The sequence below is a fragment of the Pezoporus wallicus genome, unplaced genomic scaffold (assembly GCF_028554395.1).
Source record: "Pezoporus wallicus isolate ANWC-B61680 ecotype Strahan unplaced genomic scaffold, APGP_CSIRO_Pwel_v1 contig_6897, whole genome shotgun sequence".
NCBI classification, from domain to species: domain Eukaryota; kingdom Metazoa; phylum Chordata; class Aves; order Psittaciformes; family Psittacidae; genus Pezoporus; species Pezoporus wallicus.
This window is the reverse complement of record NW_026636510.1, coordinates 718,632-745,062: the sequence shown is the minus strand read 5'-3', so window position 1 is coordinate 745,062 and position 26,431 is coordinate 718,632. Positions and strand designations below refer to the sequence as shown.

The window sequence follows — 26,431 nt, the reverse complement described above, 5'->3', positions numbered from 1 at the left end:
TTTGCATTGTACTTAGTAACAGATGTTTAGTTTAGGGAACGGATTTTCTTCTTTGTCTACACCTGTATGTTAATGTAGGCTTTGTGGAGAAGGTTAATGGTTTCTTCTGTAAGTTAGCCTCAAGATTATTTAAATATACTTGGCGTACGAGCATACTGGACATAAGCATTCAGATGCCCTTTGGCTTCTTGTGTTTCCTGTGATGTGACTTTAAAAAGTCTTAGAATTTATTTGGAGTTACTCTGCACCTCTCTTCTGAAAGATGGTTATTTGAACTGGTAGAACTGTGGTTTTGTTACAGTAAAATACCTGGAGTGCATAAAGTATGTTGCAAATTTAACATATGCCTGAAAAAGCCAGGTTAAGGGCAAGAGAAACTGATACGCTGCTGACGTGCTTTCTTGTAGGAAGTCTTCAAGACTTTGTGATCACTTTGTGCAAATGGGTGATGCAGTGTAGTGTTCATGCAAGGCTTCACATTTTCATTCCAAGTTCGCAGTTTGAAGCAAAGCAGAATAGAAGAGATTGTAAATAATTTGTTAATGTTGGTGGTTTGTTAGGCTTACCTCAACATATTGTGCAACAACTTGATCTTTTAGTTCTTTTTTTTTCCCCCCCTTTTTCATGCTGTGCATGTCGTCAGATATTGAAACCTAACAGGCAAATGGTAAGAGTTTAGAAGAGGAGGAGATACAAAATATTGTATCTGTACTTTACAAGATTAAAGGATGCAGCATCAACAGTGTAAATGTGTTCAAAAATAAAATGGTGGCAATAACCTGTTCATGTTTTGCATTCTAACTCTGTCACCTTTGAGAGCAGTGTTAGCAAAGACACTTTCTTTCACAGGTCGCTCAGAAGCAGTAGTCTAGTTTTAAGATACTATTGCAGCAGTTAACAGCAAGCTTGTTGCTTGTTAAGTATTACTATCAGTATGAAAAGTAAACAGAAGGCTTCCGAAGATGTGTTTTAACAAACACCTGTCAAATTATCAGCAAGTCCAGAGACTCATGGCTGCTTCATTTTTGTACCTTGTGTAAAGATGAGAAAAGCAGTTGTGAGATCTGTCATCAGGCTGTTGGGATTTTTTGTTTGCTTTTGTCAGAGCTCTGTAACAAGGACTACAACTGTGCGAATCCCAGTTCCATGCCTCTGTGCTGTACTAACAAATCAGCTCTAGGATAATTTTGATTGCCTGTCTGCATGTGGTACCTTTCTCCTTGCTTGCTTAGTTACCTATTGGTTAACAGAGTTAAGGATTTGGTCATTGTTCAGTATTGTAGTGGCACAAACAGCTACAAAACAGCAATGTCTTCTGCTTCAGCACCCAGACTGCTTCCAAGGGCAGAGCAGTTGGACCTGTTGAAGATTCGCAGTGTGTGTCTGAGTAGCATGTATGTCGATACATTACAAACTCGGCATCCCTGCTTGATTGTCAGAGCTGAGATTTTATTGTTGTAGAACTTGTTCAGAGTTTCAGTAGTTTAATTTATATGGGCAAGAGAATACGGAAGTGACAGATCCTGCATTGTAGAATCAAAGTTTCATTTTGTGTTTATTAGCCTTGAAACAAAGTGTCTTTTCCTTAGAGTTTTCTTACAGTGGCACCATTATTTTTGAATTTTAAATTGTGTTTGGGGTAAAAAGAACTTTCAGGTGATGCTGCATGTTGAAAATGATCTGGAAATGTTTAAACTCAGCGTGGTTTGCACTTACGTTAAAGTGCATACCTTTCACCCAGTATTTGATTTCTATTGGATGCTTTTACTTAATTGATCAAATTGGTATCTTCATATTCCTGTCATTTTATGTTACTGTTTTGTACTTTCTTCATATTTCATGTAGCCTTTGTGGTGATCTGTTTTGAACCAAGGAGAAAGACGACTTGTGGGCTGTAATTTTGCTCTTAAAAGCTGTATTTCCTAGTAGTTTGTGTTGTATCCTTACTGTATTTTCAAGATGATTAGTTGTCATAAGCGTATGTCCACAGACTTCTTTCATTAGTGTAGCTGACTTGAGAGGAATCTGACTTACCATGAGTGCTCTTAACTAATTTTTTTTTTTTCTTCCGTGACTTGCTGTTTTCTTAGATGTTTGGAAACTGGACATTTGGTACTTTGGTCTTCACTGTTATGGTTATAACTGTTACAATGAAGGTATGATGTTATACTAATCGCTTTTTGTGTTTGGATATATAGGCAAATATGTAATATTTATTCATAAGTTATACCAAATTAATTGATTCTTGAGAATTCCAACTAAATGATTTTTATGTTTGGTTTCAATGGTAGTTAAATTTTCTCATAGTTTTTGCATGTTATGATGTTTAGTGTTTGAGCTGGAAGTTCATAAGCACATTCAGACTGGTATTTATCATTTTCTGTGACATGAGGGGGAAAGGAAGTTCACTGACATTATCTTTCTTATAGATGGCACTAGAAACTCACTTCTGGACATGGATTAACCATTTTGTTACTTGGGGATCCATTGTATTTTATTTCATATTCTCCTTGTTTTATGGGGGAATAATCTGGTAAGTGGTTCCTTCCCACCCTCCATTTCTGTAGCACATATGATAGATGAAGCTATGAAAAAAACATTGAAATATTATGTTCTACCATCTTGCTCTGAATTTTGTGACAGGTGTTGGAAAACAAATTTTTAAACCTAGAGCAGCCACTTGCTTTTGGTGTTTTTTTTAGATATTTGAGCAATGCTCCTAAGCTGTCCTGTGCACAACAGGTATTATTTGTCTCTGACAGCCTGTGGCTTTAAAGGCATTTTTGTTTTTAAAAAGTATCTGTGTTCCCAAAGGTGTTTTGTAATAAGTAAATGTTTGAAACAGAAATAAAGATGCTAGAATTTGAATTATTAAGGGGATGTATTTCTGCTTGTATTTTGGGGTCTTGGAAGGATAGGATGGCAACTGATTTCCTGCAAGACAATTTAAAACTAATCCAGAACATTGCTCTCCGAAGTTCAGTACCCTCCTTCCCTAGAGTTTCTTTGCAGGTCAAGTCCAACAGATGGCTAGACTTCATGGACACCAGGCAGTTGTAACTGCATCCTGAGAGACTTGCTGCATGATGTAAAATAGGATCCACTTGAGCCTGCCTTCTTCTGTTTCTAGAAGTTTCTTCTTGTAATTGCCACTTCTTTTAACTTTTCAGGCCATTTTTACATACACAGGACATGTACTTCGTATTTGTTCAACTGTTGTCAAGTGGTTCTGCTTGGTTTGCCATAATCGTCATAGTAGTTGCTTGTTTGTTTATTGATGTTGTGAAGAAAGTGCTGTACAGACATCTACAACCAACAAGTACTGAGAAAGCTCAGGTAATGTTATGCCTTTGGATCCAACTTTATCAATAGTTAGAAGGTAACATTTGTTAAAATCTGTCTTGTAAAATAATTAGTTTCCTGTGATATTTAATGATCCTTTTATGTTTGTCATGTTTAATGCTTAAAAGAGTTTTAATTTTGAAAGATAACTGTTCATTTAAAGCTATAAAAATGAGGACACCATTTTACAAGGAAATAATGTTTAATTGGTATTAGCAATAGCATAATTATAAAGAGGATCGCTGAGTCTTTGCATCTCAACTTGAAACTGTGTATCATATTACACATTTTTGTACTTCTTTAGAGATAGTAACTTATCTTCCTTTTTGTCTACATATCAGAAGCTCTCCAACTGCAATTGGCACTGAATAGTTCTTAAAATGTGATGAAAACAATTTTTAAAATTTGTAGGACTTGGTTTAGTTAGTATTTCTTAAATCTTGATCGTGCCATATGCCACGTATTTGATTGTTGATTATGTAATTAATCACCCATGTGGCATTTTCAGAAATTTATAGAAGACGTCAAAAGATATGCTGTGATAATGCAATCTCCCTTTTACCAGATACAGGCTACAGAAACTCCTTGAAATCATGTTGCAGTTTGTCTGTCTGTTAGGTAAATATCTATGTTTGAGTGTTTTCTTTTAAGTAACAACTATGGAGAAGTCATCCTGACCCATTGTTCTAATAGTTACTGTCTCTGGTTTCGGTTTTCAGCATTTTGTCTTTTTGTACTTCTGCTAAACTGAAAAGGCTTCTATTAACAGGTTTTTGCTTTGTTCACTGTTAGGTTTTTGGTCAAGTTAATTTTCTCACTGATGAATAAATTGGGCTTGCATCTTTTGTCAAAAAGGTTATTTTCCTCTTAATCATTCTTGTGGTTCTCCTGTAATCTTCACCATTCTTCAACCTGTCTTGAATTTCGGATTTCACCAGTGAACACAATATTATACACAGCATACATCACTGCCAAACATGGAAATAAAGAATCCCCGACCAGTATTCAGTTTATGAAATCATATGCATCAACAACCTATTATCTTCTGCATCTCTTTCTCATCTGCAAGTGATTAGGTTGATTTCTTCCAGGTCATTGATGACAGGTCAATTAGCATAGGGGAAAAAAAAGAAAAAAGAGTGAATGCAGAATCCATTTAACAAAGATATCGTATATACAGTTATGTTCTGATGCCTGCTAGCAGTTTTTAGTCCGTTTGTGTGCTGTATTGACTTTGTTGCGTTCTAGTTGCTTAATCCAAATTACGCTGAGCTGTGTGCCATACGTACGTCATAACTACTTTACATCAGTAGCTAACTTTAGCATCTAACCTTGTAATTATTTGACGTACATGCATGTTGATGTACTTAAATTATATTACCCTTCTAATCTGTGTGTTTAAAAAAAATATCTGAGACATTCTCTTGATTTGCCTAGGATTGACATCATGCAGAGAAACCTGTTGCAAACCAAAATATGCCCTTAGTCACTTTTCAAAACTGGAATATTAGCAGTTTTTTCCGATTTTTGAATTTAGTACCTAAAAGCCAAGGCAAATAACCACTAGCTTTCAGAAAGCTGTTCAACTAGACCTGATAAGACTCCTGATTGCATATTACTGCACTCTTTGGATTAAAGAGTCTCAATTTAGGAAAAAATCTGTAGGTAAGGAGAGTAGTTACTTATCTTTCCTTCCCCCTCCCTTCTTCCCTCCTCGCTCTCAAAAACTAGTGGCAAGATTTATTGAACACTTCCCCCTCCTTCCACCCTGTACATCAGCTGTTGCGCAGTGTGTCAGTATGGTTGTTGAGGTTTCTCATGTTCTTTAGTTGCTTCAGTTAAAAAATAAAAAAAAAACCACATCATTTTTCCCTAGCTTGATCTGTATGCTTCTTTTTTGCATTCTCCTGCGTTATGAATCAATTCTAAACAATTTCTGGCAGCAGTTTGCTTCCATTACAGTTGTGTCATCAAGGACACAGTTGGACTTCTTTTTTTTTTTTCTTTTTAAGAAGGAATCTTGATGAACGTCTGACACCTTTCCTGTGGCTATTGCTTCATTCATAGCCGCAGGATTTTGCATTGCACATATCTGTTAGTAAACTTTTTTCTTCTTTTTTTTTTTCTCTCCCCTTATTCCCATTCTGCTTTGGGATTTGACAGTGTCAGAATTTGTGTCTGTGTTTACCAAAATACTGTCTCTTTCTGAAAACATTTATTTCCTGACATTGCAAACCTGAACTCTAAATCCAAATCCTAAAATCTAAAATCTGATTTGACCAGAAATGCATCAGCAGCCATTAGGTGGTTTCTGTCTTTGTGTCTGATAGTGAAATCATAGTTTAAAATGTATTTGCAAAAAGAAGGCACCTCTTTATTCCTTGTTTGAGGTTTAATCTGTTGAGATTTTCCCACTCTTACTTTAGATGGAACAATCAGCCCCACTGGATTTCATCAGCTGTTCCTGTAGTGAGGAACTAGACATGAGGAAAGACGAGCACATGACCACTTTAGCACATTCATTGTCAAGAAGTGACAGAATGCTTCTTTCATTATTATATCTCATTAGAGGTACCTCATTAGGTTTGTTTAAAATTTCTGGTAAATATTTTTCTTTCAGTTTCAAAGCAGAGGAGAGGACTCGTGACTTTCAGATAGAAACGGAGTTTGGAGAATGTCTGTCTGAAATGCTAAGGATATTTTTTTGAAAGTCATTGAAAGACTGAATATGAAACTTTGTATATTGCCCCTTTAAATGTATTTTTTGTAGTGTAGGTGCACCCTCTGTGTATGTAAGAGTATTTTTAATTGTAAGACTAAATTAGTATATTATGGGAAAGAAGAAGTTTAGTTTACAGTTACTAAGTGTTTATGAGGGCAAGACGAATTGTTACATGAACTAGTCAGTGATTTTTAAATTGCAGTTATTTATTTGTTTCTGTCCACCATTATTTAAATTCTAAAATATTCCCTGGAGCAGTGATCAAAACACAAGCTTCTCAATGGAAAATGCTTGCTGCCATTGTTCTGATTTTTCAGAAACTAAGAGCACACTAGCTGTGTGAGTTGCCCAACCTAGTGCTCTGAATTCACTTCAGAGTACAATACTCAATGCTTGCGTAGGCATCTGCCTTACTCAGGAACTTGATTTTATATCTTTTATTTAGTTTACAGCATCAACAGTCAGCCTTCATCTCAGCAGTTAGGTGTTATGTGTAGCTAAGGCATTCATAAGAGAGCAAAGAAGTTTAACTGGTATGAGAGAGAAATACTAAGAGATTCTGCTAAATATAAACTAAAAAAAATGTTCTGTCACAACAACTTAAAAAAAATAAAAATCTCTGTTTCATGTAGGAAGTCAGTATATAAAAAATTTTAGAGGCAAGCATGGGTTGACTTTTACAGAGGGATGAATTTGGTTAACTTCATCTTCCTTAAATGCACCGAAAGTGCATGTATGTAGAATTTCTTGTTTTGTTTGTTCAGGTTTTTTTCTAGGTTCCCAAGTGGGTTTTGCTGGCCTTAAAGAAAATACATCTTATGTTTGACTTCATTCTGTTGCCCTGAAGTAGCTTCTAGGTGATTTCTGACTATAGGTCACTTACAGGATCATATAAGAGGAAGTGGACAGTAAGATACATCTAAATAAAAATATAAATCTTTGGGTAAATACAAATCACAGCACTACTGAGGGGAGAAGGTAATACTGAATAAAGATGTCTGGTAAAGTATAAATGTAAAAGCGTATAGGCCTTTTTTCTCAGTATGAAAGTTAAGGTATACTTAAGAATGGTCCTACCAAAGAGTTAACTGGCTGCGATGATCCCAGGAGCTGTCCTGAAGGTACCAGGCTTGTGTTCTGTATATGATGTGTATTCCAGATAAATAACAATGTCTTGTCCTGTGTCTTTCTATTAGAAAATTACTGCTGCTACTTACTGACATGTATGTTCCATCCCTTCTCTGTCCAATTGTAGATGTACTCCAACAGAGTTGCTTTAAGTGACGAATTCATCGCACTGCAGCCATTGTCCAGGGCAAGGAATCAGCTGAGCAAAATTAGGTAGAGTAGGAGGGACAGTTCCTCATCAACTCTTATGCATGCTGAAGGTGAACTAACCAGTGCTGAGAGAGATGGAAAGAGGCATGAATATTAGTGGGTTGAGAGGGCAATGCCTCTAGTGTAGAAACGTTCAGTTTGGTTATTTCTTGGCTTTGCTCTGTGCTTTTGAGCCAAATGCTTCTTCTAAGTAGCATGCATTGGACGTGCTTTTTTAGGAAAAAACATCCCTAGCATGATGCTCAACTTTCAGAATACAAATCTAGCTCTTCTTGCATCCATTTTTATATCACAGTTTCTAGCATGGTTAGAATGCTTTTGATTTCATTATGATCAAAATTTAACAGTGCTTTTTGCATGTTGGATAATTTCAGCTTCATAAGGCTGTGACAGGAAGGTCCATATATTCCAGGCAGCAATTTTTGTGAATTGCCTGCCCATTTTAATTTGCTTTCTCTTGTGTTGGAAGAGCAGAAAATGTTTTATGTTTGGGTATGTACATACACTTGTGTGCCTAAGACTTTTCGTGTTTGTTTTGTGCATCTGTAAAGTGAGTGTTGTTTGTTTTTAGTGTGTATAGATACATATTCCTAAAGACATTTGGCTATGAAGACCTAGAACATGATTTAAAAACATGGAAGTGTACATGTGTCTGTGTAGGTGAACCATTATGATTCTGAAACTCTTCAAATGCACAGAGTTCAGTACATGAAATGCTATTAAATGCTGATCCTCCTTTGTGAGACTAAAACATTCATACACATCAGTAATGTTGTAACCTGTTTGATGTTTTATCCCACCCTTTTTTACTTCTATAGGAAGAATTAATGTGAAGAATTGCATTTTGCCTTTTAAAGTATTTTTTTGTTTAAGGTGACTTGCATTATTTAAAAATGTGAGAATAGGTGCTAGGAAAAAGCAACCAACCTGCATATTTGGGACATAATTGCTGTTTAACTGAGGGAAAGTAGGAATCCGGAAGCTGACATTGTAAATTATTAGCAGAAAATTTTTAGTGGCTAATTGAAACAGATAATACAAGTCCTTTTAAAGAGAGAGGAAAGAAATGCTTTGTATTTCTTCTAAGAATGTGCTACACCTTTGCAAGGCAAAACTTGAAATGTTGTCCCACTGTGAAACATATCAGCTTAGATTTCCAAGCACCAGAAGGAGGTAGTGATGGGGTGGGTTTATTTTGGTTTGTTGGGGTTTTGGTTGGTTGGTTTGGGGTTTCTTGGGGTTTGTTTTGTTTGGTTGGTTTGTTTCTTTCTTAATTTAGCCCTTACTAACTTTAAAATCAGCAAACTGCAGTATACCTCTTGAATTTTAGTAAACTTAGCAACATATTGGGGAGATTCTGCTGTAACAGCTTTCACAAATTAACTTTTAAAATTCTTAGTTTATCAGTGTCATGTAAATAAGTTACCTTTTTAAAATTCTGGTATAAAAATAGAATTGTAGAATTGTTTGGGTTGGAAGGGACCTTAAAAATCATCTAGTTCCAACCCCCCTGCCACGGGGGTGGTTTCCAGTAAAATTCTCTTTTCTAAGTGAATTATGTGGTGTATGATATCTACACCAAAGGTTTTATAAGAAAAGATAGTTAAACTTTCCCAAACTAAACACGTTTTAACGGTTATGCAGTTGGATGGTGAGGGGAAAAAAAAAAAAAAAAAAAGCACTGTCATTACTAAAATACTAAAACCAGAACACTTGCTAACTTGAGGGGATTTTCTTTGTATTAAGCTTAGGGAAATGGTTTGGAAAACTTGGAAATCTGTTTTGTCCGTGAGTAACAAATAATTATGCAAATCCAGTTCTCTTGTATGTCAGAATTTTTGCACTTGAGTATCTCGTAGTAAGGTACCTGGAATATAGGCACTGATTGCCTTATGCTATGCAGTTGAAGTTATAAAATGTGACAAGGAAGAAGTAAGGATTTGAGTTTCTCTAGCTCTTTATTAGTAGTCTTCAGACGAAGTTCAGAAGCTGTCCTGTGGACCCTTAAACAGTATAAAAGAAAATCGTTTAATAAACTACTTGCTTCACTATACAAAATCTAAATAAATAAATAATAAAAAACCAAAACCAAACCCAAACCAAACCAATTTAGCGTGAAGACCATGGATTAGTCTGTAGTTGCCCAGGGCAGCTCTATTCCAAAAGCAGCAGAGCAGAGGAAGACTATAGGAACATGAAACAAAATAGCTGGTTGATGAATGTAGGTGTAAGCTAATTTTGTCACACCCCTTTTGTACATGCCCAGCTGGTAGCTTTGTAACTGCAGAATGTATGTATATTGATAAACAGACTTTGGCAATTTGTTGTTGTTTGTTAAATATGTATTAAAACCTCAAAATTATTATAGCACCAGCAAGTTATGCAGCCTTCTGCAGATGTGCTTACTGTTCTGTTGCTACACAAAAGAACACCTCTACGAATGCAAATTAAGTCTGTTATAATAAATTCTAATGTCTATAGGCTTCACAGTGTGCAAAAAATGTTCAAGTTTATATTAAGTAAATTTGTGCTGTACAGTCAAGAGCTTTGAGGGGGGAAGCGTGGAGGGTTTTCTAAGTGCCCATGTGATTCCAGTAAGTCAGAAACGCAGCCTTGTGTGTGCCTGTTAAACTCTTGCCTCTGAACTTTTCTGTCACTTTAGTAACTTGGGAGGAAGAGGAGATCAGTCAGCACAGGTCAGGTGCAGGGTTTATGCTTAACTGGAGACTGTCTCAGTGCTTCTTCCTTCCTGTTCTTGAAACATGTAAAATGTGTATCTTAAGATACTAACTGGGCCCCATTGTATCTTATTTCAGTTTGTTCTTTGTAAATGAAGTTTTGTGTGTATATGTATGCATATATGTTGCTGTGCTTTATAACAACTGTCAGAAATCTTAAGCCACATGTGCTAAGTGTTGCTAGGACAGATGTTTTAATTCTACTTACAGACGGGATTAACTGTGTTTATAGAGTTCACCTTTGGAGAGTGTGTTACAACTGTACACAATACTAGGGAAACATAAAACGCAAAGGTTTTTATTTACAGACAAGGCTATGACTGCATAACATTCTATCTGAGACTCTCAAGCTGTAGTACTTGCCTTAGCACAGCCAAGACCCTGTTCTTTCTCCATCTGCAGGCCCATGAGTCCGTTGTTAGCTTGTTTTTCCTTCGTCTCTGTTCTCTGCTTGCTTTAGCTGTCTCCATAACTCCAGACTCCTGGCCCTGGCTTTACAGCCTTCATTACTTGTTTGTTATTTTTTCCTCTAGTTACTGTGTCATAGGGTTCCCCTCCTAATAGCCTACATACCTGATCCAGATATGAAAGCTATACAGAAGTCAAGAACAGGTTTCTGTTCCTTTTATACAGCATCTGTTTTCTGTAAGGAGCATATAGTTTCCAAGAGGACTGTTTAAGTGCAAACTTGCATTTGCACTAGTGGAATATACCAGAACATCTTAATATGTTAAACTTTGAACAAGGGTCATCTTCCTTTACAGGGTTGTATATTGTGTTAGCATAGTTTGGTGCTGATCTGTTAGCTAGTCCATAGAATTATCGCAGCAAGAGGGAATAAATGAGAGAAGAGTGGACTATTTTGTGTTTATCGTCAGTCACAAAAGTACACATATTTACTTACCTTGCAGATACTTTTGTCTGATGACTTTGAAATAATGAAATAGTTTGGCATTTTTAGGTATATTTCATTCAAAGAGATGAGGAGTAGAAAAATGTTGAAAACATAAGTGCTAGTGAAGTTGTTAGATGTCAACAGTCATATATTTTCTTTTAAAATTTTAAATCTAATTGTTTGGGATTTTAATATACATTATATTAAGGGTGAAAGAAAGTGAACTTTACAGTTGGGAGCAAGGTTTTAATTTAATTGTGGAATTGTAATAACCATCTCATATTTTCTGAAATACCCTTGTGGCTAGGACCTGGGCTCGGGAAAATATGCTGCAGTGCTCTTACCTTGGTGAACAGGGTTAAATATGTTCCCTGTTCAACAAAGTCCCAACTGTATATTTCAGTGTGATTAAATGTTTAATTTAAATGTCTGTCTTGTGGCATGCAGAATACCCTGTAATAAGACAAACTGAAATTACCCTTTCTATTAGAAGGGGGAAAACCAAACAAAACTGCAAAATCTGAAACCAAAAAAATGAAAAGTTGAAATAGATTTCAAGTTTGTTGAGCTCTTCCCTTCTGTAGTGTGTGGTGCACAGAAGGAACAGACACTTCTAATACTTGTGCACTGGTAAACTGTGTTTGATCCAGCAATTAATTTAAAAAAAAAAAAGCCTTTTTACCTTGTGAATATGCCTTGTTCTCTCAAGAGCAGATCTGTAAAATGAAAGTTCATGTTAAAATGGTAACTGTTTTAAAGCAATGCAAGCATGGAGCTTTATAAGACTTGTTGCTTTTTTGTCCTTCTAGATGGAAGAAGATAAGGGTTCAGTCAGCTCAGCATGTGACTTTGCTGAAAGCAGGCACAGAGGGGAGGACAATAGGCAACTGCTAGATCCATCTAGCCTACCCGACAGTACTTACATTCACTAGGTAGTACTCCTGCTCTACCCTAATGTGTGTGTATATATATTTATACGTATCATGTATAGACAGTCATGGAGCCATCTCCAAAATACCCATATTTTTGGTATCCATAAGAAAATTTGCATCATAGTGTGTGGGTTTGATTTTTATACACCCCCCCCCCCCCCCCCCCGATCTGAATCATTCCTTAATTCTGCACTTCAGTTGCTTTTTGAGTTATTACATTAAATGGGCCATTATCATATAAAGTGTGATGTTTGTTGCAATCCTAGATCTTGACTCATGAAAATACTTGATTTGCAGCCCAAATATTACTAACATAATATATTTCTCTATACTTACTATTTGAAAGCACTGTGTCATCTGCTTTTTGTTTTGTGAAGGTTGGTTTCAGGTCTTCAGAGACCATTATGCTGTACTGCCTTATCATGTGAGATTTTTACTTTGATTTAAAACTGTGATCATGACTGTCTGCCACAGAGAAGAGTGAGAGAAGGGACTCTTTAGCATTAAGTACCTTCCTTCCAGGTAGTGGATATAAATGTAAAAGTCCATGTTCACCAGGCAGAGAGACACTATATATCTACACATAAAATCAAACTTATGTTGTCCTTAATGCTCTCTCCCAGTGTTACATTACACTTAAATGTGAGTTTGATAAAACATAAGTGTTGTTCCCAGACTTATGTAAGGTCATTTTTAAAATTACCCATTTAAAAAAGTTTAAAAATAACAGCTTTTCCATAAATTGTGGTTCAAGCATGATCCTAGATTTTTATGAGTATCTAACTTGGGAAGAACAAAGCTGATACTAGAAGAGACACCAGACCTCCAAAATCCAGAGCTGAGGGTTCATTCATTGGAAGATTGTTTGGGTTACTCTTGGTTTTTCTTTCTGCCAGTCTTTGAATAATATCAAGGAGTGCTAGCTCTCAGGTCAGCAAATTCTAGAGGAGGTGGGGAAATGTCTGGTCCATCTGATCCTACATACATCCAGTTTATTATGACCTTTAACAGCAACTCTAAAGGTATGACTTGGTTGTCTTCAAGACAATGGATGAACTAAATATTCTTCTTGAATTTCCAAGTGTAGGAATTTTGATTGTTTTGTATTGCTGGGAACACAGCCGCAAAGATCACTGCATATGCAGCAGAGAGCTTGATTTCTGACCTCCTAATAGGAATTCCTTCTTCCCTGTGCCCTGTGTAATTTCTTGTCTGATACACTGGTGAGTGCAGTATGAAGTGGCTGTAAAGGTCATATTTGCTAATATTGCAGTGCTACAAGTGGTGCTGTTCCTAATCATGTTATCTTACTGACAGTACAATTGTGACCAGGTGTGATGGTCATCAAATAAGGGCATTCAGGGATCCAAGTTCTGTTGGAGGTGTATTTTGTTTTAACCAAAACCCTCTTAGTGTAATGTTTCTGCTCCTGTCTGTTATTTTTACAGAAGTTCATTGTGGTAGTAAATGCTCATTTTGTGTCCAGAAGACCTCTCAGATGAGTGTGAGTTAGTCAGAAGTGTGTGTTCTGACTGCACTCATTCACAGTTTTTGAGGTGCAGCAACTAAATCAGTGGTTTCAGCTTGTATGCTTTGTCTAAGTTCATCCAGTTTTAACTGACAGTCCTGTAAGCACCACTTTAAGCAGTGTGATGGGAGTATCTGAAGGTACCATGGGGAATGCAGAACAGAGCTGATAGAAGGAGGAGGCAAAGTAAAAGATGCATGGACATACTAATTCTGAATCCCTTGATTGTGAGTGTGCTCCCTTCCTGTCCTACCATTTGGGATTTTCTCTTGGATTTCCAAATGCCTCTTTTTTCTGTTAGCAGCTCCTCTGTAGTATAGGACTTGTTCTGCTATGCAGCAATAATTTGTCCAGTTGCCTGTTTGGGGGAATTAGGAAGGAATGTGTCCACTCACAGTAAATTGTTCCCCTAGGAAACTCTGAGGTTCTTTGCTTCCCATGCAGTGTTGAGCAAATGGAGATGTCGTGAAAGAAAAAGGGGTTGGAAACTGAAGTCTTTAGACCAACAGCCAGTGACCTTCATGTGATGAAAACCTGGGGGGAAGCTCTTAGGTGAGCTGTGTCCTATCATAGACTTAAGATGCCTCCACCCAGTTTTCTTCATTCACTGGTGTCTGAGAGTGAGCTGAGGATAATGAATGCTTAAATTTAGCCTGTGTGTTCAGCATTTGTTTGACAAGATGCTGTCATGGAGAGGTTCAAATTAACTTAAAAGGATCCCCACACTCCACATTCTTTGTTTCCTTTTGGAAAGGATACTGAAATTGGTTTTGGATATTCTCTCTCCAGCAGTACTAGATTTCAGATTTATTTATGTTGTGGTTGACTAGTGTGAAGAAGTAATACAGAGGAGCACAGCGATAGATGACACTTAATTAACTTCAACCATACATCCCTGTATTACTACTTTCATTTTGTTTGGGTCTTTTTCTCACCTACAGAGAAGGAACAATAGAAGTTTATTGTGCTAATGTTGAATTATTCTTCATGTTGTCGTGAACGTGACTGTACCTTTCTAACATCACCTTTTGTTTGCATTTAGATAAAAGATACTTGCAAAATCAGGAATGTGCTTTTGTTCCCCATCAAGCTAAGGGTATCTGTGGTAGTGATATAATGTAAATTATTATAGGGAGTTACATTCTACACTTCCTGAGGAAAAAAATACTACTCTACAGTCAGGTTGCTGCATTGTATTCTGTAGCCCTGGTCTGAAGATTTCTTTTGATAGATTTCCCTTAAAATAGGACAGACCTGCAGCTTGTATAAATTGTTGTAGCTCCGCTGGGGTGAATCAAGGCATCATGGCTTAAACTGCATAACACTGTGCTCCACAGATTCATTATAGCTGTAATGCAGAGAATTGCTGACTGGTTTGTTTCCAGCATTAAGCAGAGTTGATGCTAAAGGATTTTCATATGCTCACCAAGGCTGTATTCAATCCTTGGGAAGATCAGATTTTAGGAAGGGAAATGGTAGCATTATTGATCACTTTAGTTCTGTATAAAATTGAAAAATATTCAATGCTCTAAGAAAACCTGCTTTAGCCACATGTTTTCTGGTAACATCTTCATTGCTAAAATCTGCAAGTACTGATTTTTTTTTTTTTTTTTTTTTCTTTTTACTTTCTTTTTCTCCCTCTTTCCAGCTTACTGAGGCAGGTTCAGGTATCAACTGCTTGGACTCCATGTGCTGCTTCTCAGATGGGGAAACAGCATGCACATCTATTAGAAGAATGCTGGAACGACTAATGGGAAGATGTAGTCCAACCCGGGTCAACAGGTGTGGCATTTCTCTCAATAGCCTTTGCTGCAGACGATTCTCCTATAAACTGGAACCTGATGAGCCTGCAGCAATAGATGTCTAGCAAACCAGCTGCAGGTTTTGCTTATTTAAGTAGCAAATGCAACTCTTTATTGTACTTTCGTCATCCTAAAATATTAGTTTCTTGTTTGGTTTTGAGTGTTTTCTTTTGGGATGGGGGGGGGGGACGGGACAGTTTTCAAATTATTTCTGTTAAAATTTAGTTTGGCTTACTGCAAGTTCTTGTGTTGTATCAATCCTAATTTCTCTTGATTTATACATTCTTCACTTTAGAAAATCATATCTTGCTGCTGGTTTTGTTCTTATGATTTTTTGTTTTTCTTAACTGCCTTCACTAATCAGGAGTTGTTTGTAAAGTCAAAAGATTTTTCTGTTTTAGTTCTTGATGTACAACCTCCGAATATTTTCCTTGGAGCTTGCATGACTCCCGAAGATATACAAAAGGCTCACACTCCCCCCCTTAAATATAATTTTATTGTTAGAAAGAGAGTCTTTAAATCTTTGAGCCATTGATTGATATGAAGATGAAATATTTTTGTAGTCTAACTTTTATAACCTATTTCTAAAATCAGAGTAATTGACAGAACAGAGCCTTCAGATTATAAGAATTTTAAATTTTTTTTTGTTCTAGAAGGTAACGTTATCAAAATCATGTGTGCCATTCCAAAGTATGTGCTAAATAAATCTTTTTTTCTTTGCAAACCACATGTAAAACTTCAGTGGCATAAAAGCATGTTAATGTAATACATCGAATGAGCAATACTGCTCTTGTGGTCAGCATAACCGTGAGAGAAACTCTTACTAAATGTGCTGATGTGCCATCTCCCAATTTCCAGTTAAGATGGATAGCTAACAAGCATGGAAATATTTGGGGGTAGAAATAAAAGTAGTCTTCTGTATATCGTAATCTCTCAGTCCCTGAATGATATCATGGTCAAAAGGCAAGCGTGAAAAAGTTGCACTTCAGACATTTTCAAGGAAACTCTTTTTGTATTTGAACAACTTTGTCTCTTTTGGTTAAAGGTTGTGATAATATTCATTCAGTATAAAATCTTGTGTGGGTAACTTCACTGACAAGCTTTGTCAGTTCTGATTCTGCCTTTAGGTATTGACTTGGTATATAGTACATCTCTGTTTTGAACTCATGTTGAACACAGTGTTTGTGGTTTTAGTAAGTTTCTTCTGGCTTGCTTGTGAAATTAATTCAACATTTCTACAAATTCTAGGGTATGATTTATGCAAAATGTTTCATTCTATATGAAAAATGAAATGATTAAATACATTTCTAATTCAGACTCTTGCTGTATAGAAAGCAGGCATGATGTATAAAATAAACAATTTAATAGCATTTTTAATCTACAAGGTGAGCATTGAATTGGTCTAAAAGAAATCAACATTTTGGTAGCAGTGAGTTTTTTGGGTGTTTCCCACTTCTCTACTTTCCTAATGAGGAACTTCTCATGCTACTTTTTAATTGACTTATTGTTATCTAATTAGGGCAGATATTTAGTTAACATTGCCTTAGTAATGTGTAGCCTTATAAGGTAGGCACGCTGTGTTTTGTTTTTCTGCAGTGCATTTACATTTTTACAATGTCTTCTTTTTTCCCCTCTGTTTTTCTGTCTTTGAGAACTTAGAAATACTTATTGAAGGTAACTCATATTTGACAGAATATTAAAACACTTTTTGAAGACTGCTTTTTCTCAGATTTCCTGTGCTTACCTCATGTAATTTTCGGATGAAGTTCCATCAGGCTGAATAACTTTAGAGTTGTTAAAACACAGAAGTTAGTATTATGTTTGAAGTATATGCAAGACTATCTTGGTGCTACATTAAGGGCTTGAAGTTCTGTAGTTTTTGCTTCTGCCTGTGGTTAAAGTTACTCTGAACCATCTTTTAGTTCCACTTTATGTACAGTACAGCTAGAAAAAAATCTCAGTCTTAAGTGCTTTCTTCAATGACTTTGGTTCCTTCCACTAAGCATTGACAATTAAAACCTGGTTTAAAAGTCAAGGTACTAAGACTATTTTTATCCCTGCACTTTCCTGGAAATATGTGGAAGTTTTTGTTTTTTTTTTTTTTAATGTACTAATTGCTTAAATCACATAAGGCAGTTACAAGTTGTGAAATTCTGAAGGTACAGTTAAGAAATCTATTTAGTGATGTAAAAATGCTTATAAAACTGTTCAGCCTTTGTTCACAAGCTTGAGCTGCCTTGATTTTTACCTAAATCCTCACAGATTGTGCAGTCACCAACAGGATGACCTTTTCAGTGCTTGTGCTTTATAAAACAGCTTCTTATTCAACCAGGAGGTAGCTGCATATTATTTTTCTTGAATGAAGTGATGCTGATAAATATTGTTTGTGAGAGTGCTGTAGAATGACGAGCACTGTTTTAAATAATGTTGCTGTAGCTAGCATGTGTTGTATTTTGTGCTCTTGATACTCTGTCAAATATGATATTCTGTCAAATATGATATTCTGTCAAATACAATAACTGAATATGAAATAAAACGATATCAAATTTTGATAGAAACTTTGATGAATCAAAGTTGTACAAATGCTTGGAGTAGGGGGCCACAGGAATATAATCTGTTGTACTTAACCTACTGCTTGTAAAATGTATTCGAGAAGTATTTTCTATAGCTTCAATCACCAGTTAGAATATAAAATGTGTGGTGTGGTATGATAAAATGCATTTTGTCTGTCTGTTCCATTAAATTGTCTGTCAACTTGTCAGTCACTAAAATATTAAGAATGCTGGATCACATACATTTCTTGTACAGTAGGATTCATTACTGAATTGTTCAGATCTCCCATTAGTCGTATTCGTGTCAAGGCATTGCATGTTAAAGTTCTAAAGAAACAGCAGATTTCTGACAGAGGCAAACTTGGAGGGATAAGTTTGTTATATTTTTGATTTCTTGCCTTCCAACCTTCTGTTTTTCAGCTTTTCACATACAGTGCTATAATATCATTCAACCAAGAAGAGTATTTCTTCCTAAGTAATAATTAGTCCTTAAGAGAAAGACTTCGCAAATGTCATCCAAATCAAAAACTGACATGTTGGGTAGCTTTCCTGATGCCTTAAATTTTAACTTAAGGGGTGAAGTAGATTCGTGGTTGTAAATAAGTTTTGCCTACCCACAGTTTTAGACATCCTGGATGTTGAACATTAAAACACCAATATACAGGGTTACCACAAACAGACTCTGTGTTCCACAAGGCTTTACTAGAATCACTTTAGGCTATATCAGACTGAAGCATTCACAGCGCCTCAGTTTACACGTGCAACATTAAGATTTTCCTTGAGGCATGATATTAAAACCTGAGTTGTAAACTGGTGGATAAGCCCCTGGTCATTTTCATAGTGATGAAAATATCTGTAGCTGTAAGTTTGCTAGAAAGGTAAATGTAGAACAGTTAATTACATAGTTGGCATGATTAATTGTAGTCTGTTTTCAAAGGTTTGAATGAATTATAGGTGCCTGAAATTAGTAGATGGAGTTACATTTACCTAATCTTCTAACACTTTTATCTTTTGCTTTCATAGACTTTTTTCCTTACCTCTAGATTGTAAGTTCCCAGTCAGCCAAACTTTTCTTTTATTGTTACTTTAGATCATGGAGTTCATCGGATCCCTTCTATGCCAACGACAGAAGCATCTTGACTCTCTCCACAATGGACTCAGCCACATGTTAACCAGGGCATTTGTAAATGCCTTGTGGAAGCTCACACACCTATAGTAGGTTCTGAAGCGAGTTCAGTGCTACATCCCTGTCCTAGGAAATACTAGTATCACTGCTAAATGCAAACTGTGGCTTGTCTTGTGGCCTAGTGTAAGTCATCTGGACAGTAATCACTCCCAGGATTTTTTTTCCAATTATATCCACAAATTGCTAACTATATATGTATATCTCAACATATATATATATATTTTTTTTTTTAAGGAACACTTTTACTTCTGACCATTTAATCTTTTTTGTTACTGTATGAGCAGATTGGAATCCTGCATTTGATACTTCAGACATCGCTGTAGCACAAAAACAGTGATCCAATAGAACTGAATTTGCACAATTAAACTTTAAAGTTTCATTTTTCATGATGACCCTTCATTCAAACACACATTCACTTTGACTTGTCTCTTACAGATGCTGCCTTAGCAGTTTGCAGATCAATTTTGTTATTTCCATGGATGGTTAGTGTGTTCTGTAAGCAATCTGTTTAGTAATTTTTGAGAGTTAAATACAATTCAGATATTTATGCTGATTGCTGGTGTACAAAATTGCAGTGGAAATATATAGGGATAGAGGGCTTTGATAAAACACTGTTAACTTTGACAAATCAATAATTTGGAATAATAAGGGATATAACAGGTAAATGTTTTCTTAAAGTATAATTCTGAAGCCAGTCATCTTCTTATGCCCTGTGTGTTTTGTTAACAATTCTTGATCCTTACATGGGGAAAAAAGCATGTAAGGATCAGTGGATTGTGCAGAAGTACTTTGAATTATTAACCCTTTTAAAGTTGGGGTTTTTTTGCATGTTTTGTTCTTTTTCATGTGTTTATATTCGGTCGTATTGTACTTTGAAGATACAGTTAATGCTTAATTATCTTCATATATCTGAAGAGTCTGAGACATTGATGGCTATGTTTTGATACCTAAGTATGCCAATAAAAACAAATTGCACAGATGGAGCTTGGCATGGTACATCTTAGACATACACCTGTTGTCCCAGTATAAATGTGCATGCTTGGGGCTGGGTAGCAACATTCACCTGTTTGCCCAGCTGGGATGACTAAACCTATGGTTGTCTGCGTATGTGGGAGATAAAGTAGATATCCAAATGTTAGCCCAGAAGCAGCAGTATTTTTACCAGCCTCTAGCCATAAAATCTGCTGTACCTAAGGCATGCTCTTGGATGTCCCTGGGGGCAGCACCTGCATTTCAAATCAGTCTTTGACACTGAAGTCCCATCAGTAATTGGCAGAATCTTACTATCAGAGAGTAAAACATGTAAAGCTGCGTATTAGGATTTTCTCTGGGTGGCATTAGCTACAAATCAAAGACAGACTGCAAATACCTACAAGAACTTCTTTAATAAAGATGTGGTTAAGCATAGGATTTGAACAAAACCAGTACTAGCTGCTTTCACCCTGCCTCCACAAGTTTCCACTTTTGGCTTAAGTACTGTCCCCCAAGCAAATTACATGGCAAATACTCTTTATTTCGTAATTCAGGCAGCCACATCATATCCTCCTGGTATGACATTTCAGTGGGCCCTGGCCTGCTGCCAGAGGAGTGTATCCCTCTTATCATGGTCATCCCAAATCCTCCTGACTTCAGTGAGCTGCAGGAGAGGAAGTGTTCAAGAGGTATTTACTTTCTTCGTATCGAATGTTTTGGATGTTCCTTACCTGTAAACAGTTCTGCTATTCCTTAATTCTTATTCATGATTTAACTGGTATTATTCCAGTTCTCTTAATTCAAAAATAAGTTTCAACAACTGGAAGCTTCACTCTGAAGTGATGGCTGCAGGTACTGCTGGATTTTCAAGATCCCATTGTTCAAGGCAATGTATGGAAATTGTTACTGCAGCCTTGTTTTGAAACTTGTAGTGATTTGAATGTGCAGTACTTGAAGTTTTTGTCTCACTGCTATAGATGAAGACGGACCAATTCACAAATTAAAAAGCTCTTAAAAATTAATGATGAAACAGAAAAAAACAAAAAATATAGCAAATTTTCCTTTTAATTAACTGTTTAGTTCGGTGTTCATAGCTCATATCTGTATTATGCCTTCAGATATATAAGTGCAGTGAAGGTTAAGCTTGAGAATTTCAATTGTACAGTAGATCCCCACATTGTATGTCCAGACAATGAAGATTCACTGAAAATTGAGTCTGTTTGATACCTGGTTCCTAGGCAGAAAGGCTATAAACTGATTTTTACCAGTCAACTCTCCAGTCCCCAAGAGGACTTTTATCCACATAAGCAATAGTAATGAGAGATACTTGAATTTCTTTCACCTTCTCCTGTAAATTAACTATATATTGTATATATCATACTAAATCTGTTTTTAAAATAATTATTTTCTTCTTAGTTTCTCATTCTAAGTTTGTACTGCTATGGGTGCCTAGGAATAATTCTTCTAAGTACCCTAATCAGGTATCTGCTGTTTATCTGTGTCTTTTATGTTGAAATCAGTGTTCCATGTTTCAGAAGTACTTGTTTGTCCACCTCAAACACAGCATTCTTATCATCCCTTCAATTTGTGTGCCATGCAACCTCATCACTCTGTGTGGTTAGTGTATCACGTACTGAAATATAAACTGCCATTTTATGTAGTAGAAGGCAGAGGCTTTGGATGTATGACCCCACTCCAAGCATTGAGACTGGCTCGGCTCTGTACATAGATAAGCTTTAGGCTTTTACCACACAAGTGTGTTAATTTTATTTGCACACAAGAAGCACCATCCTGTATTTGAAGAATAATTTATGTTCATTATGTGTTTCTTTAAAACCTTCCATCTCCTCTTCTCCCTCTCCCCCTGCTTTTCCTTTTCCCAGTGTTTGTAAGGTCACCAAGGAAACATGCATTTAAACAATTCAGGAAGAACTTAAGAATCCATCTGTCTGCCAAGGTATATTTTTCTATTTGCAGTAAATCTAAATCCATAATTTCTCATTTAGTAAGAACTTAGGAGTGGTTTGCGTAGGACCAGATTTCTTGGTCTGACATATTTTGGATGCAAGAAATGACTGGTTTTGTCCTGATGTCAGAAATCTTTTAAACTTGCTTCTAGTAAAAAGACAGATTTTGTGTATTTCTGTGGCAGCTGAAGTGTGTGAAACCATTCACTGTGCGTTGGGTACAGTGTAGAATTCTTCATGAAGAAGACTGAACAAAAGGCAGCTAATTCAGTAGCATTCATCTCGCTGATTTACAGTAGGAATGGATGAGGAAGAATTTGCCATAGAAAGCAAATGTTTTAGAATTACCTCTTAGCCTCGAAATCTGTAATGCACGGCAGAAAAGCCTGGAGTAGATGTTTTAAGAATGGTGTGTAGTCACTTTACTATGCAGTGTCTTTACAGAAGCACCTTCTCCTTCACCTCCTTCAGAATGGGACTGAGTTCTCGGCATATTTTAGTTCTTGTTCTGTGAAAAATAGGGTTTGGGTTTGTATACACAGTTGCCAAATTTGTGCTTTTTTTAAAAGGTGCAGTGGAAAAGATGAAGTACGAAGATGCTCTGAATTGTTTCACAAACTAAAATGTAACTATTATGCTTAAGATATTCTGTGTATTTTTTAAGGTTATGAGGAGGAGTGGGAACAAAAATGCAAATGAAGGAATGCTGAAAACCGGCTTTACATTTGCAGAATGATTTCTTGTTTTCTAGTGCAAAAGCTGATTTGAGGAATGATTATGCAACAGAATGCATATTAGGCAACTATAATTTCTTACTGGAAAACTTTGGTAGTACTTTCAAGCAGGTTTTTTTTATGACAGTGCAACTTCTGTATTGAAAAGAAAACCTCATTTTTCTAGTGTTAGAAATGTCTCAGAGCTGTAGTCTACCTTATTTTTAATAGTTTTATCTGATTCTTCTGTACTCTAAATATTAGTGATTTTGGTGAAATTCAGTGTTCAAAAGTGTTTGATCATAATGTGCTTCTGAACCATTTGAGTCTTGTTTTCTTGGTATAAAATACCAAGTCAGTAATTCCCACCAGCACTGCCATTTACAGCCATCACTACTTTAAAAGAATTATGCCTAGAGCTGGGTGAACCCATCATTATGGACTGATTTTAGACTTTTTTTCTGCTCATGTTTTTTATTGGTGGTTGTTCTGTATGTTCTTTGCTTCTGTTGTTTGCTTCCAGTGGCATGATTTGTCTGGTTTCTGCTCTCTATTGGAATGACTCAATTTATAACAGGAGGAGGAAAGATGGGATGCTCGTGGCTGTATCAGCTCTGCCAGAAGCGCAATTGCATCAGTATATTTGCAAGGCTTCTGCTTTCCATAGATTTTTTTTTTTTTTCCTTCAGCTAAATACTGCTCATAGGGGCATCAGAAATAGCTTGGTAGAGACCTTGTGCGCTGCCCAAGCTTCTGTGGCTTTTGTTGAATGTTCTCACCACTTTGAAGTACATGCCTTTTCTCTAGCTGTTGCCACACTATGATGTTGATTACAATAAGTACATACAATTGTCATTACTGTAGATATGACTTTTTTTGTTGTTGTTTCCAGTTAGTATAAATGCATAGACATGAATAAAATCTGCAGGGCCGAAATGTTAAAGACCTCGGCGTCTGACATTCAGGGGAAAAAATGTGCTGCTGTTTATCACACAAAGTATGACTTGACATGTCTGAAAGAAACCCTGAAGTGCACCTAAATGGCCTGTGGTTTGTATTGATTTTGCCTCAGCCATTTTTAAAGAAATTACAAGCATGTTCTCAACCTTTTTATCTTTTTGCGACGGGATATAAGGTCCATAGAGTTTAGGAAGGGGAGAATGGTTAAAAATGAGACCAGCTTTCAGGTATAAATAAGGCCTCATTACTGCAACAAAGAATAGATTTTTCCCAATTCCTAATTACGGTCCCATGACCATAATGAGAGATTTCAGGTCCTATGCACACTAAAATAACAAAGTGTCTAGACTCCTGGGTTGTTTGTGTTTTTTTTTTTTCACTGAAGCGTGATCAAATTCTGCTTCCTTTTTTGAATTAAAAAAACTTGAATGATATCATCTCTGTAGGAATTGCCTTTGAAAGAGGTTGAGCCTTAATTTTAGGCAGATAAGGGGCATTGACAACTGGAAACTGTAGCAATAATTAGTACAAGGCATTTTGGACCTGACACTGTGGCTGCCTCATGTTATTTTTGATTCTCTGACAGCAGGTCTGTGTGCTTGCTCATTGTACAGCTTGGTCAGTAGAAGTTGTTTTAAAAATGGTTTATGAAAATTATATTTATTAAATAAATCTTTCGCTTCTGAGTCTGTTTTAATTATGTGTTTGTTAGAAGAAAATACTCCAGAGTAACGCAAGGCTTGCTGCTCCATTTGAGAGCACCGACATGAGCGTGGAGGGTACCTCTTCCCCAAGCTTGCTGCCTTCTCTGTCTGGAGAAGTCCACTTGTAAGGTGTGGGTGGGAGGGGGGATCCCTGCAGCAGCTGTGCTTGGCCACTGACCAGAAGCACCAGGTCACAGTGGAGGCAACCACCAGGTTTACTTAGTGACCAGTTATACCACAGGCTTCATTCTTCCAACAGCACAGGTCAGTGAGCCTCCAGGAGGCTACCCAGCCTCTCCAACCCATCTACAGCTCAATCATTTCTCTCCCTCACAGGCTTCCTGCTCCTTATTTATCTATAGGGTTGTCACTCTGGCTCCAGCCAGTTGTCCTTTGAACTCTTCAAGGAAGGGAGGGCTTGAAGTTTTAAGTTCTGAACACACAATTTTAAAAACAGCTGTAATTTCATGAAAAACAGTCATGATATTTGTTAAATTGAGAACCTGAAGCCAATTAGTGGATGCACTTCCAGACTGGGGGAGGGAGGAAGGAAGAATTTTTTGTACCAGTTTAAATGTCCAGACTTGTGTTTGAGTTACAGGTGTCTGAACAGTCAGGCTCAAAGTCTTTAATCCTGCCAATACTGCTACATATTGGTAGCAAACCAGTCAACTACAAAGAGTTTCAAAGCTAAGGCCTATTTCTGACAGATAAGGTTACCAAGTATTCAGTGGAAAGTCTACTCTTTGAGAGTTCAGAGGCCTGAATGGCACCACAGGTTTAAAACCCAAACTTAGGCAGTGTATCATACTCAAATAAAATCTACAGAGACTTCTGGCAACATTTTTTAAATAAAATGTGAATGACAAATTTTATTAAATGCATTTTTAAAAAAGTATATCTTTCTTAAATAAGGATTTCTCAGTATGGATTTCAATGTAAAACAGTTTTAAGTCATAATAATTAACAGGATCAATAAAAAAAGTCACTTATGTACGGTAGTCTTCAATCATATTTAAACATATGCACTGTGTGTGGTGTCCTCTTTCACATGCTAGATGATGTCTGTGCAGCATGGCTGGACAAGATCAGCTCCATTTTGTACTTGCACACATTTAGAATAAGCAGTAGGTAAGGGGTTGTAGCAGTTCTTAGAAACCCTCCCTCTCCCCCCCACAAAAAAAAAAAGGCTTACCAATACCGTGTATTTTATGCAGAAGAGCATGCCATGCTGCTTTTTCCGCTGCTTAAAAGCACGTTTTAGAAATGTCTTACAAATAATACACTGAAACAACGCATGAGAAGACTTCACCATGGCAATTTCACTGGAGCTTTATTGCCTCTGTTGGTAATGAGAGGGATTGTAAGAAGTTACATTGGAACTTACAGAGATATGTAAATGATGGGGTTTTTACTAAATATAATCTTGTAATTAAGTGTTTTATATCAGGGCACTTCTAATTTTGTACATATTTAATGTATAAAACCAGGTTACAAACATGATGTTTGCCTTTTTTTTTCCTTGACATTTGGCAAAATTAAAGTGATTCATTTAAGGGGAGATCATCAAATTGAAGACATAAGCACTTACGAACGAATTAAAGCAATCCAAGTAAGTAACTGGCTGAATTCTTAAAAAAAAAGAAAAAACACACAAATATAGAAGGAAAAAAAAAAAAACAACAAAAAAAACACACATGGCCACATTGAGCACATTTCAATGCAAAATATTCTCTGTAACGAGGCATTTTGTCCTTAGAACAACACCCTGTTAAATCAATGTTTCTTTCAACTTCAGTCACTTGTTTTGAAAAACTTTTAAGATGCCATCATAGCACAAAATAACCCTTTCCTGCAACATAATTAGTCAAAGTTTTATGTATTTCTTTATAATTACACAGTAATTATAAGCATGTAGTACCAAACTGATGACAACACTATTTTGTTGAAAAGATCTTGCATTCAAAAGGAATATTGTTTAAAACACCACGGCATTATGCCACTACCCAATCTCAGACTTTTTTGAACGACAAGTCTGTACTGGGATGAAAAGCAAGTCAGTTCTCTCCAAACACAGCAT

General features: G+C 36.4%; 1 protein-coding gene across 9 annotated transcripts in view; it reads left to right on the top strand.

The window, feature by feature from the left end:
- The window catches only part of ATP11B (ATPase phospholipid transporting 11B (putative)), a 64,642-nt gene extending 45,281 nt beyond the window's left edge, over positions 1-19,361 (top strand). The window contains exons 26-31 of one of the 9 annotated variants that reach the window (XM_057400423.1): positions 2,091-2,156; positions 2,430-2,533; positions 3,171-3,336; positions 7,320-7,405; positions 15,144-15,277; positions 18,940-19,361. In XM_057400423.1, coding sequence (XP_057256406.1) covers positions 2,091-2,156; positions 2,430-2,533; positions 3,171-3,336; positions 7,320-7,405; positions 15,144-15,246 — 525 coding nt within the window. In that variant the 3' untranslated portion in view covers positions 15,247-15,277; positions 18,940-19,361. Of the gene's footprint in view, positions 1-643; positions 2,040-2,090; positions 2,157-2,429; positions 2,534-3,170; positions 3,337-7,319; positions 7,406-11,844; positions 11,968-15,143; positions 18,090-18,872 lie in introns of those variants that run through there. The other 8 variants (XM_057400426.1, XM_057400427.1, XM_057400422.1 and 5 more) reach the window with 8 other exon arrangements.
- The last annotated feature ends 7,070 nt before the right edge of the window (positions 19,362-26,431 follow it).